Here is a 16,481-nt window from a genome sequence, read left to right as displayed (position 1 = left end):
AAATGTCGAAAATGCCGTCATGCCTATTTTCAGATGGAAAGACAAAGGCATTGAGTGGGGACATAACCTGCAAGCGATGACTAAGCCAGGAAAGAGCCTGACCTGAAACTCTGGTTGCTTCTTTTTTTTTTTTTTTTGAGATTTTAGTTATTCATTTGACAGAGAGACACATCAAGAGAGGGAACACAAGCAGGGGGAGTGGGAGAGGGAGAAGCAGGCTTCCCACCAAGCAGAGAGCCGGATGTGGGGCTCAATCTCAGGACCCTGGGATCATAACCTGAGCCGAAGGCAGAGAGGCTTAATGACTGAGCCCCCCGGGCGCCCCTGAGCCTCCTTCTTGCTTGTTAAACGTTCCTCCCCTCGGAGTCTCTTTCCTTCCCACCCCTCCCCCCTACTATTCTACCTCTGCCATTTGACAACTAAGGAAGAAGAGAGACGCTAACCCACTTCCAACCATAGAGAGTCTGTTAGACGGACTAAGGTAATTGAGACAAAGATGAGATGCTACTGTACATGGGTGAATATTGGAATATTAATTTAGACTCAATATTTTTCAGATAAAATGACTAAGAAATAATTCCCAAGATCCCCTAAAAACCTGGGACTCATTTCCTGAAGCAGTACAAAGGAGATGTCCGGAGAGAGAGAAAGATCTTGTTTCCCCGAAGACTAGGGCTTGAACTCAGCTTCAGTTTGACCTTATCTAAAAGAAAGGCAGGACCTGACAAAAGGGCAACAACAAAATGTCAAGTTCACTTCTAAGTCTGCAAAACAATAAAGCCACACAGTACAAAAGGGAGGAAGAGAGTCACATCCTCTCAGTTACTTACAGCCTCCTCTTGTGGGTTGGGCACACTCTTCTGTAAAAATAAAACATTTTCCTGAGAATTGCTTTGTTGGTATTGTTACTTTTCTCAGAGTTATCAAGTGTTTAAAATACACAGTTCCAGGGACACCTGGCTAGCTCCGTCACTAGGGCAGGTGACTCGATCTCAGGGTCATGGGTTCAAGCTCCACATTGGGTATAGAGATTACTGAAAAAAATAAGTAAACTTAAAATTTTTTTTTTAAAAAGTTGGGTAAGAGAGGCCCTCAAAAATAAATTTAAAAAAGTAAAATTGCATTCTATATTTAGATAAACATTTCAAGCAAGTTTTACCACCGCACGCATTGAAGATAAAAATTAACTCTAATTGGTGTTTGGTTGGTGCTTGTGACTTCCACACTTGGCTTTGAAGATCAAAAAATAATACATATGTGCTTACATGTTATTTACTTTCTCCCACACACTCTGATAATATCTGGCCATTTTCTAATTTAAAACATCAAAAATATTGAGTCATGGGGGTATGTCTGTTTAGACACCAGAGTTTCAGGGCAGTGAAGCAGGAGGAGGGTGTGGAGGAGGGAGTGACGGTCAAAGACACAGAGCTGGTACTAGGCCCTAACACTCGCTGTGTGCCCTTCAGCAAGACACTAACTTCCTGGAGCCTCGGCTTGTTTATTTATAAAATGGGAATTAAGTAAGATAAGATATGTATGGTGCTTAGTGCAGAGTCCAGCCTGAAGTATGTGTGTGGTACGTGGACAATAGTGGTTACGAATGTCGTGTACGAAGCCAGCCAGCCTGGGCTGAGATCTCAACTCGGGCAAGCTACTTAACCTCCAGTGCCTCTGTTCCTTCATCTGTAAAATGAGAATAACTATAGGGCCTATCGTATCAGGTTGTTGTGAAGATTTAAACAGTTAAAATATGTAAACCCTTTAGGAAAGTGCCTGGCACACAATACGTGTTCAAGAAGTGTTAGCCATTCTTCTTCTTCTAAAATTGTTTTAATGTAGTAGCCACATGTGGCTATAGAGCATCTGAAATGCACTTAGTCCTAGTTGTGATACACTCTACGTGTAGAATATATATAGAACCTCAAAGCATTAAAAATAAAAAAATCTCAATATTTCCTTTTATTTTTTTTTTAAAGATTTTATTTATTTGACAGACAGAGATCACAAGTAGGTAGAGAGGCAGGCAGAGAGAGAGGAAGGGAAGCAGGCTCCCCGCTGAGCAGCAAGCCCGACATGGGGCTCTATCCCAGGACCCTGGGATCATGACCTGAGACAAAGGCAGAGGCTTTAACCCACTGAGCTGGCCAGGTGCCCCATATCTTTATATTTTTATATTATATGCTGAATGGATATTATAAATATATTGAGTTAAACAAATTATAAAAATGAATTTTGTGTCTTTTTACTTTTTTAGAGTAGCTACTGGAAAACTTATAAGTACATATGTAATTCTCATTATATTTGTATTGGACACAGGTAATTCTAAAAAAAAATCTTAAAGCAAGAAGTTCATCTTTTTGGTTTGGCTCAAATCTGGGATACTTGTGGTATGTTTTTTGTCATAACTGAAGAAGTACTGAGGAGAAGCAAAGGAGTTACAGTGTCCTAAGTGAAGCCATTAGAAGTTGCTGCAGTTTTAGGTTGTGTTGATTTTTCCAGGAGTAATACTCCTTTCTCCTCTGAAGTGTTTTGTTCCATTGTGGGATTACATATTAAGAGAGACATAGGGCATCTAGAATATATCCTTGGTAAGCCTCCGAGGAACATGAGAAGTTTTCATCGCCATGCCATGGAAGAGAGGAACTGTGGGTGGGTAAGAATATGAGCATTTAAGTGAACATCTAATATGAACTCAGCTAAGTGAGGAGAAGACGTCAGTGGCATGACAGCGTCACTGAACACCAGGGAGCAGACTTGCCATGTGGAAATGGAATTGGAAATGGAATGACCCAAAGGGTTCAAGTGGGTCCAAGTTAGAGGGAAGATGATTTCAGCTCTAATATAGGGAGCAGCCTTAACAATTAGAGTTATCCAAAAATGGAGTGAACTACCTTGCAGAATATTCAAGATTTTGCCACCATAAATTTAAGCAGAGAATTATAGATAGGGATTAATACATCAGGTAGATAGAAAACCTCAGAAGCTTTTCAAACTCTGAGATTCCATGGTTAAGGCTCTGCCACTAATTCTGGTAGAGAGCTGCTGATTCATGCATCATGACCAGAATAACTGGAGTTCCATGATTTTTTTTTTAAAATATTTTATTTATTTATTTGACAGAGAGAGATCACAAGCAGGCAGAGAGGCAGGCAGTGAGAGAGGAGGAAACACGCTCCCTGCCGAGCAGAGAGCCCGATGCGGGGCTCAATCCCAGGACTCCGAGACCACGACCGGAGCTGAAGGCAGTGGCTTAAGCCACTGAGCCACCCAGGCGCCCCGAGTTCCATGATTTTAATTAGTTGTTTTTTTTTTTTTTTAAGGTTTTTTAATTTATTTGACAGAGAGGTCACAAGTGGGCAGAGAGTCAGGTAGAGAGAGAGGAGGAAGCAGACTCCCCTCTGAGCAGAGAGCCCGATGCGGCACCTGATCCCAGGACCCTGAGATCATGACCTGAGCCGAAGGCGAGGCTTAACCCACTGAGCCACCCAGGTGCCCTTGTTTTGGTTGTTTGTTTAGAAGATACAGAAGTTGGCTGGTACTAGCTCAAGCAAGCAGAGGTTATTGTGGGGATATATGGTAGATAGGGATCTCATAAGAACGCCGGAGAGTGATAGTGATACAGCAGACTTGACAGAAACTGTAACAGGAACTGAAGCTGCATCTGCTCTCTTCCTCTCAGAGGCCGGCTGGTCTCTTCTTGCAGGATAACCGTCTTCCTCCACAACCTCGTTCCGGTCTCTTCTTGAAACTGACTGGCTTCACGCAACTCTGTGCCTGCGCCATGTCTGCTCACTGATCATTTCAGCTTGTCTTTCAGAGCTTCTCTAGCCTTGAATCTACTCATGACCTTACTCAGGTTCTCCTACCTGAATGTTTCAGTCTTTCATTTTCCCCAATTCCAGTTTTAAGAGAAAAAGAATTGTCCTAGTTTTTTTCTAGCTAGATCACTCTCTACAATATAGATGGACATTCCTTGGGTCAGATAGCTTCAACCGGTCCAGATAGCTGGGGTTGGGGAATTTTATTTATGTGGGAGGGGAAGTTTCCACCAGAAACAGATGTGGGTGGGGCAGGGAGTTATTGATATTTCTGGTATCTCTACTGAGAGATGAAGGTCATGGAGTTTATACCCAGAAATTTGGGAATCCACTTCAGTTTATTCTGTGTATTTTTTTCTTGTAAGAAGGCATTTTGTAAAATGAACATATAATGTATTATTTGCCTCAGGGATACAGGTCTGTGAATCATCAGCATTCTGTGTATTAAGAAGAGGGAGCCTAGTCAAAAGATTCTGTTTGAGACTAATGATACAAATATGAATTTTATTCTAGGATGTGTTCTAGGAACTTGTAATTCAAAGCATGGTTCATGGACCAACCGCATTAACACTGCTTAGGAGCTTGTTGGAAATCAGAAACTCAGGCTCCATCCCAGACTACTAAATTAGAATCTACATTTTAATAAGATTCCCAAGTGATCTGTATTCACATTGAGGTTTGAGAAGTGTCGCTCTAGGGTAAGTTGGTCTGGTTTAGGTCTTTTAAGTTACCAAAGGCTTTTATCAGGAAATTTCCAGTAGTATGCTCTAGCCATAAAAGAACCAAGTGCTAAGGGGCCAAAATTCTGTGAGTTGGTTGATTTTATGTAGCGCCAGGTGTTAGACATTCACCAACATTCCACTGGACAGCTCTGAATCTCCTAGTTCAATCCAGTTCAATCCTGAGTTAAAATAGCCTCCCGGGGGTTGTGGGACACAGTAACTCCCATATTGGCTGAGTGTGGAGCAAGACAAAATGAGTTCTAATTTCTCACCAAATTCTCTACCTTATGACCAAGAAATTGTTATTCTAGATAGATGTTTCTGTATCAAAAAAAGTAATCCGAGTCTACAGTAAGCACAAAGAGGGAAGGCAATCAAGGACTTAGTGATGATACTTAAAATCCATATAGACAAATGGGCAGAGACCAGAAAATCTCCCAGCTGGCCGCTGGACAGATTTAGAGCAGAAACCCACATATGGAAGAGTAGTTTCTTATGGAGGAGAAGATAAGGTAGGTAGATTCTGGTCCTAGAGACATAAAACGTATGGGAGTTAATGGTTTTATTGCCTATATTATATGGAGTATAAAATTGTTAAACAAAACAACTCCAAGTTAATGACAGGTATGGATGCAAACGTTTCAGGGTATTACACAGGGAGTGATTTTTAAAGTGTGGTCTCTGGACAACTACACCAGTTTTCAGCATCACCTGAGAACCCATTATAAATACAAATTCACGGGCCACACTCGGGCCTACTGGATCAGAAACTCGGGGGTATAGAGCCCAGCAATCTGTTTTAACAAGCCTTCTGGGTGACTCTGATGCATACCATTGAAGTAGGAAATGTCATTGAGTTCCTTATTTTTGTCCAATATGAGAATCCACTTTCAACTTGAACCCAAAATGGGAACTGACTCTTCTTGCAAAGGAGTTTCCAGAACAACTGAAAGATGGTTGAAGAAAGCAGAGAGCACAGATCAAGGGAACTACAGGGCTAGGCAAATATTTAGAAGCTTTTCCCAGGGAAGTTAGCCAAGCAGGCCGCAGCTGGCATGTTGCCAAGACTCCTGGAGAGTATAACTTCCTAGAAATCAACTGGGAAAAGTTGTGTTTAAAGTGAACTTTAAGGAAGTGCATGGACACAGCCTAAAGACTTTCTGCAACTACTAATAAAAGTTCTGGTATGAAGAATGTGACATCCGAGCACATGAATCCTACGTGTATCAGCATGTACTATATTAAGAAATAAGCAGATAATGAAGAAAAGGTAACTGGACAGCATATTGATTTTGCCTTTCTGGTTAAGGGCTCCCACTGGTTCCTCAGTAATGACAAATTGTAACATTTAATGAGTGTTTACTCCGTGCCAGGTACTATAGTGAGTACCTCAACAAATTATCTCATCAGTCCCCTGTCCCAGATAAGAAAACCGAGGCCCAAAGAGGTGTATAGTAACTTGCCCTAGGTCACTTAGCTGGTAAGTGACGATGCTGAGGTTCAGACCCAGAAAGTCTGGTTCCAGAGCACCACTGCTTAACCGAAAGCTCTACTGCCTGTCTTTGGTGAGAAGTTCATTATATATTAAATATTTAGAGGCTGAAGAGTTTCCATTTCAGAGTGTGGATTTTGTAGTTTTTAATTAAGTCTCAAACTAAAGAACCTCTTGACATGTTGTTATTCAGCAATAACTGGATTCTGGATCCCATGTGATGGATGCCGTCCAGTTCTGGGGGTCCAAGTGGGCAAGGGGAGAGGTTGCACCTCTACTGCTTTAACGCGGCTGCTCTGACATGCACGGACACGCACGGACACGCTGCTCCGAGTCCCAGGATGAGGTGTTCACGGTACCTCCTTCTCACCTGAGGCACACAGGAGCACACAGACCGGCCAGATGACCCTGCGCACAGAAAAGGAGAGTTGCAGAGGCAAAGGAAAAGCACCTTTAATACCCTTTTTTGTCTGGAAATGGATTTGGTGAACTTGCCCCAAATCCTGAATTTAGCCTCAAATGAAATTAGATTTTTTTTTTTTTAAGATTTTATGTATTTACTTGCCGGAGAGAGTGCGCGAGGGCACAAGCAGGGGAGTGGCAGACGGAGGGGGGGGCAGGCGCCCCGCTGAGCTAGCGCCCCGCTGAGCTAGAAGCCCCCCGTGGGGCTCATCGTAGTGTTCCAGGATCACGACCTGGGCCACCCCGGGGTCCCATGAAACTCGTCTTTCAACCTCACGAGAGCAACGACCGTGTTGGTTTTGCCGCATCAGCGCGTCCGGGCGCGGCTTGACCCATGGCAGAGCCCCGAGTTCGTGAGAAAAGGGAGAAAGTGTTAACGGTAGATTCAAGTTCTCTGAGTGTGCGTGAGTATGTCTCTCTGTGTCCGTGTATGTGTCCGTGTGTCTCTCTGTGTCCGTGTGTGTGTCCGTGTGTCTCTGTGTGTCTGTCTGTCTGTCCGTGTGTGTGTCTGTCTGTCCGTGTGTGTGTCCGTGTGTCTCTCTGTGTCCGTGTCTATGTGTGTGTCCGTGTGTCTCTCTGTGTGTGTCTGTGTCCGTGTGTCTCTCTGTGTCTGTGTGTCTCTCTGTCCGTGTGTGTGTCCGTGTGTGTGTGTGTCCGTGTGTCTCTCTATGTCCGTGTATCTCTCTGTGTGTGTCCGTGTGTGTGTGTCCATGTGTCTCTCTGTATGTGTCCGTGTATCTCTCTGTGTGTGTCCGTGTCTCTCTGTGTCCGTGTGTGTGTCTGTGTGTCTCTGTGTGTTTGTGTCTCTGTCTGTCCGTGTGTGTGTCCGTGTGTCTCTCTGTGTCTGTGTGTCTCTCTGTCCGTGTGTGTGTCCGTGTGTCTGTGTGTGTGTCCGTGTGTCTCTCTGTGTCCGTGTGTGTGTCCGTGTCTCTGTGTGTCTGTCTGTGTCTCTGTCTGTCTGTCCGTGTGTGTGTGTCCGTGTGTCTCTCTGTGTCCGTGTCTGTGTGTGTGTCCTGTGTCTGTCTCTCTGTGTGTGTCCGTGTCCGTGTGTGTCTGTGTGTGTGTGTGTCCGTGTGTCTCTCTGTGTCCGTGTGTGTGTGTGTCCGTGTATCTCTCTGTGTCTCTGTGTGTGTGTCCGTGTGTCTGTGTGTCCGCGCACCCGCACCCGCACACCCGCACCTCGGAGGACCCGGCCTGCGGCCCGCGGGCGGCTCCAGACGGCCGCGGACGGCGTCAGGGAAAGCGGGCAGCGGCGTCACCCGCGATCCGGGGTTTCAGGCGACGGGATGCGGACACGGCGGCGGCGTCCGGGGAAGGACACGGAGTTGGTCTTCGTTCCGACCCCGGCGCGTCGCTGTGTGTGGAGCGCGGCCGCGGGCTGACAGGAGGCGTGTGTGGAGCGCGCGGCCGCGGGCTGACAGGAGACGTGTGTGGAGCGCGGCCGCGGGCTGACAGGAGGAGTGTGTGGAGCGCGGCCGCGGGCTGACAGGAGGCGTGTGTGGAGCGCGCGGCCGCGGGCTGACAGGAGGCGTGTGTGGAGCGCGGCCGCGGGCTGACAGGAGACGTGTGTGGAGCGCGGCCGCGGGCTGACAGGAGACGTGTGTGGAGCGCGCGGCCGCGGGCTGACAGGAGACGTGTGTGGAGCGCGGCCGCGGGCTGACAGGAGGAGTGTGTGGAGCGCGGCCGCGGGCTGACAGGAGGCGTGTGTGGAGCGCGCGGCCGCGGGCTGACAGGAGGCGTGTGTGGAGCGCGGCCGCGGGCTGACAGGAGGCGTGTGTGGAGCGCGGCCGCGAGCTGACAGGAGGCGTGTGTGGAGCGCGGCGCCTCGCGCGGTCCCGCAAACTCCGGCGACTCACGAGGCTGGGAACCGGACGACTGAAGTCGGTGATGCTCTCCGGCTTTGGTTTCTCGCGCCTCCCCGGGCTCTCTCGGTGCCGTAACCGCACCGGCCTGAGCGCGGCCGAGGGCGCGGGAAAGAAGTAAACTGCACCGCCCGGGACTGCATCTCCCCGAAGCGCGGGTTCCTCCGAGGCTGCGTTGAGCGGCCGGCCCGGAACCGCGGAGCGCAGGTCCCAGCACGGAAGACGGACGGGAGCACCGCCACGGGGCCCCGGCGTCCGCCGCCGCGCGATTCCGGGCCGGCTCGCACGGCCGCCTCTGTCCCCGCCCCTTTTCCTCTTGCTCTTTCTAATCCTTCCCCCTCGGCCAATTCCGGGGAGGAACCCTTTTTAGATCCTTCCACGTGGAAGCGTAGGACGAATTTCGTCCACACCATCCGGAATGGCCAACATGGCGGCCGCCGTGAGAGGCCTCGGTAGAGGTAAAGCGGGGCGTCGTCCGGGCTTAGGCGGGACCGCAGCTCCGGTACGGGGGCCGCGGCGGTCAGCCGACGCTCCGAGCACGGTCTGCACTGGGGGCTCGAAACGCTTCTCAGGGCTCTGGGTTCTCCAGACAGTTGTTACTTAAAAGCGGTCCCACGGATCCTTCTCTTCTTCTGGCGCTGCCCTTCGGGGGAGTCGGGGAGGCGTGTGCCCGGCCAGCCCCGGCCACGCTCGGGGACGCGGCGAGGACGCGGCTGGGTCCCCAGCGGGGCGTGGGCCGCGCTCCGTGCGCAGGAGGAGCTGCGCTTAGCGATCCGCGTCCGTCAGCCCAGCCTGTTCCGGGTGGTTCGCGCCGTGGGAGCTCGTCGGGGCCGCACTCGGGTTCTTTTTTCCTTTTAAATAGTAGTTTTCATGAACACAGAACGTATTGTCAGCCCGGGGCGCGGGTCTGTGCATCGCCGGGTTTGCACACTCACCGTCGCGCACGACCCCCACGTCCGTGTCCACGACCCCCGCCCCCGGCCTCCCTCCGTCGGTTTTGTGACGTGAGGAGCCGCTTACGGTCGTCCCCTCCCGCTCCCCGGTGTTTCCTTCCAAGCCATTCGGATTCTCAGAAGGCGCGGCCGTGGTGGGCTTCGCCGCCGCATTGACGGTGCGGGGGCGCGGTGCGGGGATACGATGCGGGGGCGCGGTGCGGGGGTGCGGTGCGGTGACACGGTGCGGGGACACGATGCGGGGGCGCGGTGCGGGAGCGCGGTGAGGGGACACGATGCGGGGGCGCGGTTCGGGGACGCGGTGCGGGGACGCGATGCGGGGGCGCGGTTCGGGGACGCGATGCGGGGACGCGATGCGGGGGCGCAGTTCGGGGACGCGGTGCGGGGGCGCGGTGCGGGGACACGATGCGGGGACGCGGTGCGGGGGCGCGGTGCGGGGACACGATGCGGGGGCGCGGTGCGGGGACACGATGCGGGGGCGCGGTTCGGGGACAGGATGCGGGGGCGCGTTTCGGGGACGCGGTGCGGGGACGCGATGCGGGGGCGCGGTGCGGGGACACGATGCGGGGACGCGGTGCGGGGACGCGATGCGGGGGCGCGGTTAGGGGACGCGGTGCGGGGGCGCGGTGCGGGGACACGATGCGGGGACGCGGTGCGGGGGCGCGGTGCGGGGACACGATGCGGGGGCGCGGTGCGGGGGCGCGGTGCGGGGACACGGTGCGGGGGCGCGGTTCGGGGACAGGATGCGGGGGCGCGTTTCGGGGACGCGGTGCGGGGACGCGATGCGGGGGCGCGGTGCGGGGACGCGGTGTGGGGACACGATGCGGGGACGCGGTGCGGGGACGCGATGCGGGGGCGCGGTTAGGGGACGCGGTGCGGGGACGTGGTGCGGGGGCGCTTTCCCGGCGTGGCCGACCCGGCGGGCAGGACGGCGGCGCTGCCGCGGTTGCGGGCAGTTTTCCCCGCGCTCCCTGAGCCGCTGGTCGTGTTTGGGAGACGGGACCCGTACAGCGGCTTTGCTGGGCGGCCCGTCGGGCGGGGGCGCAGCCAGCGTCACGCCTGTTGGCGCAGGAACGAGTGACCCGCGGAGACCGCAGGAGCCTCGGGGCCGGTCAGGGCGGGCCGCACGCAAGCCGCGCTCCAGGCCAGGGACGGATCGATCGATCGATCGACTGATGTTTATTTATTTACTTTGTAACGACGTCCTAGTTTCTCTCTGCGCTTCTCGCGGGAGCGCCTGCTGCGAAGACGGAGTTCTCCGTGTGGCGAGTCGTTTACGACCCGGTGACACCGGCACGTGGGTCTTTACCGGAGAGACCCGGGCGGCGCTCTCCCTGGGCGAGAAGGCGCGTCTGTAGTCGGATAAACCGGACGCGACCGAAGACGAGCGTTCTCTCCGTGCCCCGTTTCCTCGTGCTTTCCGGGATTCCTCTCGCTCCCGATCCCGCGGTCGCTCCCGATCCCGGCGCGTCGCTCCCGATCCCGGCGCGTCTCTCCCGATCCCGGCGCGTCGCTCCCGATCCCGGCGCGTCGTTCCCGATCCCGCCGCGTCTCTCCCGATCCCGCGATCCCGGCGCGTCGCTCCCGATCCCGCCGCGTCGCTCCCGATCCCGGCGCGTCGTTCCCGATCCCGCCGCGTCTCTCCCGATCCCGCGATCCCGGCGCGTCGCTCCCGATCCCGCCGCGTCGCTCCCGATCCCGGCGCGTCGCTCCCGATCCCGCGATCCCGCCGCGTCTCTCCCGATCCCGGCGCTTTGCTCCCGATCCCGCCGCGTCGCTCCCGATTCCGCGGTCGCTCCCGATCCCGCGATCCCGGCGCTTTGCTCCCGATCCCGCCGCGTCGCTCCCGATCCCGCGGTCGCTCCCGATCCCGCGATCCCGGCGCGTTGCTCCTGATCCCGCCGCGTCGCTCCCGATCCCGCGGTCGCTCCCGATCCCGCGATCCCGGCGCGTTGCTCCCGATCCCGCCGCGTCGCTCCCGATCCCGCCGCGTCGCTCCCGATCCCGCGATCCCGCCGCGTCTCTCCCGATCCCGGCGCGTCTCTCCCGATCCCGCCGCGTCGCTCCCGATCCCGCCGCGTCGCTCCCGATCCCGCGATCCCGGCGCGTCGCTCCCGATCCCGCCGCGTCGCTCCCGATCCCGCGGTCGCTCCCGATCCCGCGATCCCGGCGCGTCGCTCCCGATCCCGCCGCGTCTCCCCACTTTGCTGGTTCCCCCTCCTCCGCCAGCCCCGCACCTCGCTGTGCCTCTGGGGCCGGGTCCTGTCTTGCGTCGCTGTGTCCCTTCTGTAGAAATCCGCTCCGCTGACGTCGCCCTCGTCTTCGGGCTCGGCTGTCTGCGTCTCCGATTTACTGTTAGAGTTCCGACCTCTTTTGAACTTTGGACTCTTGGGCTCGTGTGCGGATTCTCGCTCTGCACCTCGCACGGGTCTAAAGTCGCACTCCCGCAGCGTGCTCGTCCCCCGCGCATTGCATGGGAACTTCTTCCTTGGTCTGGGCCCAAACCTCCAACACCCTCCACTGCCTCCTTTCCTCACACTTCCCATTAATTAGTTGACAGATCCCATTGGTTCTACCCTTGGAATAAATCCAGAATCTAACTTCTCGCCACACTACAGCAGCTGCCTTGTACGCCGTTACTCTTACCTGGATTTCAGTCTGTGCTCCACAAGTAAAGTTGGTCCTTCAGGAACCCAAGTCATGTTACTCTTACGCTTGAAGCTCTGCGAGGCCTCCCCATGTTGCTTAGTCCTTAAAAATGGCCTATGGTTGTGCTGTCTTTATTGCTACCTACTGTTGAGCGCTTCAGATGTGGTTGGTCTGAACAGAATGTGTGAAAGACACATTAGATTTTTAAGGACTTAGTACCCCCAAAACTAAAATACCTGAATTTTTTATATTGGTAACATGTTGAAATGATAATATTTTGGGATATTAGCTGTAATATGTGTTAATCTTCATTAATTTCACTGGTTTCTTTTTTACCTTTTTTAAATGTGGCTCTTAGAAAATTTAAAATTATATATGTGGTTTATGTTCTACTTCCATTGGACAGCACTGGCCTAGGGTCTTCATATCATCTTGTGCCTGCCTTGGCCCCCAGCCTGCCCTTACCCAGTTGACCTCCCTGACCTCGTTTCTGGCTACCCTCCCCCGCGCTCTGTGCGCTCTAGCCACACTGCTTCCTTGTTCCCTGATCAACACCAGGAACATGTCTGCCTTGGGAAGACTTTCGCCAGATGGGATGAGCATTCAAGATCCTTTTTCTAGGTCTTTGTGTGACTGATTTTCTCATTTCTTTCAAGTCTTTGCTCAGGTGTCACGTTTTGATGAAGCCTACCTTAACAATCTTACTTAAAAGTGCAGCCCACTTTCCCCTTGACTCTCCATTGTAACCACTGGGTCCCCCCCATCACTACCATTTTGTGTTTATTAGTGTTGTCTCCCTTCACTGGGACGTAAGCTCCACAGGGACAGGGATTTTTGTCTGTTTGTTCACTAAATGTTTAAAGTGGTGCTAGCACGTTTCGTTGGCATATTGTGCAGAAGAATGAATAAATCAGTGGATCTACATCGCAATGCCACCCCTCTGCCATGTGTTGTAACTAATAATACTTAAAGTAATTCGAATGCAGTTTTTGCTTTCATCTGTTCAAATTTCCTTCCTCCATTCAGTGATGGCGAGTAAGCTGTACATGTCCCCTCCCCGTGATGCTTATCTTTTATGAGGTGCAGGCATGAACTGGTTAATTATTTTCTTTGATTACAATTGTTGGAAGTGATGTGAGGGACAAGGACAGGGCGCTGTAGGAGTGTTTGTGAGAGACCTAGTCTGTCCTGAGTCTTCAGGGAAAACTTCTGAAGAAGTAGTTTAACAGAGTCCCTGAAAGATCATTGGCTAATTAGGAATTAGCTACGGAAGGGGGAGTAGAAGGTGATGGCGAGAATGTTATAGATGGAGGGAAGATTATATTTGAAATACCAAAGTGGTTAAAAATTACAGCGTGTCGGGGCGCCTGGGTGGCTCAGTGGCTTAAGCCTCTGCCTTCGGCTCAGGTCATGATCTCGGGGTCCTGGGATCGAGCCCCGCATCGAGCTCTCTGCTTGGCAGGGAGCCTGCTTTCCCCTCCCCGTCTGCCTGCCTCTCTGCCTACTTGTGATCTCTGTCTGTTAAATAAATAAATACAGTCTTAAAAAAAAAATTACAGTGTGTTTAAGAAACTGAAAGGATGGGGTGCCCGGGTGACCCACTCAGTTAAGTGTCTCCCTTTGGCTCAGGTGATGATCCCAGAGTCCTGGAATTGAGCCCCGCCTGGGCTCCCTGCTCAGCCCAGAGCCTGCCTCTCCCTCTGCCACCCCCCCCCCGTCACGTGTCTGTGCGCGCACACTCGCGCGTGTGCTCACGCACACACACGTTCTCTCTTTGTCTCGGTGTCTGAAATAAAATCTTAGGGGAAAAAAAAAAGCTGAAGGGAGGCCAGTGTATTTGAAGTACAGCAAGCGTGAGAAAGAGTTGTGTTAGATCCAGTTCACTATAGGTTAGAAGTACCTCATGGAGGACCTTGTTAGGAAGTTCTTCAAAGAACACGGGGAAGCCATCCAGGTGTTTTAAGGATGTGATGGTATTTTCATTTTTAAATGACCCCTCTTACTAGTAGGTAGAAAAGAAGTGGAGTAGACCAAGAGTGGAATATCGAAGGGTCTGGAATCTGTTGCCGTAATCCTTGTGGTAGGTGAGGATGGCCTGGACTGTGACGGGTGTATGGGAAGGAAAGGACTAGATGGTAAGACCTCCGAGGGAAACTGAGGATTGTGGAGCTCTAATCTTTCAGTATCAGATACAGGAAACAGCGAGGAAAGGAGATGGAGTCATGCCCATCTCACTGCCAAGCGGTTGGGGTGGGGCTGGGAGTGACTTTTGAGAACCAGTACAGATGCGGGAAGGTTCCTTAGTCGTTGAGATAATTCTCTTCTCTCTGACGTAGCGAGTGAGGTTGTCTGCAAAAAGTGAAGGGAGAAGTGTGTTAAAGGAGTGTGATAATGCAGGTAGACAAAGTGACTGCAGAGGGATTGAAATACAGATACGGTCTGTCTGTGCTATTTGAATATAGTTGACCCATGAACAGTGTAGGGATTAGGGGTGCGCCCCCCAACCCCAGGCAGTTGAAAATCTGCATAATAATTTTTTTTTGTTTCTTTCTTTATTGAGTCTAACCCCCAGCCAGGGAACAAGCACAGACCATGATGACTGTCACACACCCTCCCTCCCCACTCTCTGCCTTAATTTTGACTCCTCCAAAACAGAACTACCAATAGCCTAATGTTGATGGAAGCCTTGCTGATAACAGTTGATAAACACTTATTTTGTATGTTCTGTGTATTATATACTGTATTCTTACAATAAAGTAAGATAGAGAAAAATGTTATTAAGAAAATCATAAGGCAGAGAAAATACATTTACAATACTGAACTTTTATTGAAAAAAATCTCTGTATAACTGGACCCACACAGTTCAAACCCATGTTGTGCAAGGGTCAGCTATATTGGTATTTTTGTAATTTGGTTTTTATTAGTGTGTCACAGTTTCATAGCTTTCTCTTGAAAAGTATAATTTCTGGTTGTCATGATTTGGGATTTTAAATAATAGTGGTTGATTGTTGGGACGCTTGGATGGCTCAGTGAGTTAAAGCCTCTGCCTTCGGCTCGGGTCCTGGGATCGAGTCCCAGGTTGGGCTCTCTGCTCAGCAGGGAGCCTGTTTCCTTCTCTCTCTCTGCCTGCCTCTCTGCCTAGTTGTGATCTCTGTCTGTCAAATAAATAAATAAATAAATAATCTTAAAAAAAAAATAGTGGTTGATTGTTTTATAATAGTTTGCAGTTGATGTATTCAAGAAAATTATTATTTGAGGATCTTACCAAGGTTGTAGGGTTCTTGTTTAGTACAACTAGAACTATTGTTTATTGTTTGGAAGTGTTTGCCAAATCTTGAAACGTTAATTGCTGTTCCTTCATTTACTGTGTGTGATTTTTTTGAAGGTAGCTGGCTTCTTTGAAAACATGGAGGGTCTCCTCTTAAATTTTTGCGTACAAGCACAGCCCACTGGATTTGAGGTTTTTGAGGGCGCCTTCTTCTTCATTAGCTGTTAAAGCCCCGTGTGGTTATTGTACCATAAAGAATTCCCAACATTAAACACGTCTCTTACACTGCCCCAAATGTTATTCCTGAATTCATAGAATTCAGTTGTGATGTTTATCTTGTGCTTCAACTTTCTCTTGGTATATGAAGGATGAAGTTACGTTGTTAGGCATGTGGCTTTGATGGTGTTTGAACTGATGGTAAGTAGGAGTAGCTAAGGGAAGATACGGAGATGGTGCATCCCAGTCAAATGTAACTTTAAATGCAGTGGCACAGAGGCAGGAATTAACTTGAGGGATTCAAGGGTCAGAAAGTAGGATCCTAGTGAACAAGTAGGAAAGTGTTGAGTGATAGGCAGGGCCCCCCGCAGAGAAAACCTGGTGGACCTTGGTAAGGAATTTGTACATTCTGCATGCACAGTGCTATGCATTTGGAAACTTAACTAATGAAATGGATTCACTTGATGTGTAGACGAGTATTATAATTCCCATATTATGGGTTGTTGCATGGTTTTATACAATGAATGGATTAGATTTTAAGTCATTTTATGTGAAATTCTAGTTGTAGAGTACTAAAAAAATTGAGTTGAAGTCTGTTCAACAGAAAAGACAATATAGAGGGCCAAAAATGTGGACACTTACTCTAATGTATAAGAAAAATGCAAAATAAGACAGTTCTCCATACTGTCTTTCATTTACTAGATTGGCAAAGACCAAAATGTTTGGTAACTTACTGTGTTGGCATAAATGTGTGGAAATAAGCTACCTTTTCATTGCCAGTTGAAATGTGTATGGCACTGTCATAGAAAGCAGTATTTATCAAAATTACAAATGTTCATGTCTTTTGACTCAGCAAGTTTACTTGAAATTTATTTTGTAAATACATTTGTACATGTACAAAATGAGGTTTACACCAGGTTATTTAACACAGCACTGTTTATAATAGCAAAATATAAGTGACCTAATGGTTTGTCAGTGATTAGGTAAATTAAATAACCACACAGTGGAATACTTTGCAGCTGTAAGAAGGTAAGTC

The 16,481-nt window shown here is 50.6% G+C and overlaps 2 protein-coding genes across 6 annotated transcripts in view; one reads left to right on the top strand and one right to left on the bottom strand.

Moving 5' to 3' along the window:
* Positions 1-6,156: 6,156 nt before the first annotated feature.
* Positions 6,157-9,465, bottom strand: LOC131819300 (uncharacterized). Its single transcript, XM_059154227.1, has 3 exons — positions 9,380-9,465; positions 8,354-8,935; positions 6,157-6,443 (listed from the first exon to the last, which is right to left on the bottom strand). Exons 1-3 carry the CDS (start codon positions 9,463-9,465, stop codon positions 6,386-6,388), a joined length of 726 nt encoding a protein of 241 aa, XP_059010210.1. The 3' UTR covers positions 6,157-6,385.
* MRPL1 (mitochondrial ribosomal protein L1) overlaps positions 8,683-16,481 on the top strand; it is a 120,769-nt gene continuing 112,970 nt past the window's right edge. For 4 of the 5 annotated variants that reach the window (XR_009349877.1, XM_059157025.1, XM_059157194.1 and 1 more), the window contains exon 1: positions 8,683-8,817. Coding sequence is in view for 3 of the 5 variants with exons in the window: in XM_059157025.1 (XP_059013008.1) it covers positions 8,778-8,817 (40 nt within the window). In the remaining 2 variants the exon portion in view is untranslated. Of the gene's footprint in view, positions 8,862-16,481 lie in introns of all 5 variants that reach the window. The other variant, XM_059157108.1, reaches the window with a different exon arrangement.

Source organism: Mustela lutreola, chromosome 1, assembly GCF_030435805.1.
Source record: "Mustela lutreola isolate mMusLut2 chromosome 1, mMusLut2.pri, whole genome shotgun sequence".
NCBI lineage: Eukaryota > Metazoa > Chordata > Mammalia > Carnivora > Mustelidae > Mustela > Mustela lutreola.
The sequence above is the reverse complement of the archived record's forward strand: the minus strand, read 5'-3'. Positions and strand labels throughout refer to the sequence as shown.

What these genes read in the sequence shown, in the direction of transcription:
- LOC131819300 (XM_059154227.1), bottom strand. Translation starts at nt 9,465, where the DNA reads ATGCGGCGGCGAAGCCCACCACGGCCGCGCCTTCTGAGAATCCGAATG. An exon ending in GGGAGCGGGAGGGGACGACC is followed by an intron (nt 8,936 to 9,379) that starts GTAAGCGGCTCC and finishes TGGAGAACCCAG; the next exon opens with AGCCCTGAGAAGCGTTTCGA. An exon ending in GTCGTCCGGTTCCCAGCCTC is followed by an intron (nt 6,444 to 8,353) that starts GTGAGTCGCCGG and finishes TTCTGTGCGCAG; the next exon opens with GGTCATCTGGCCGGTCTGTG.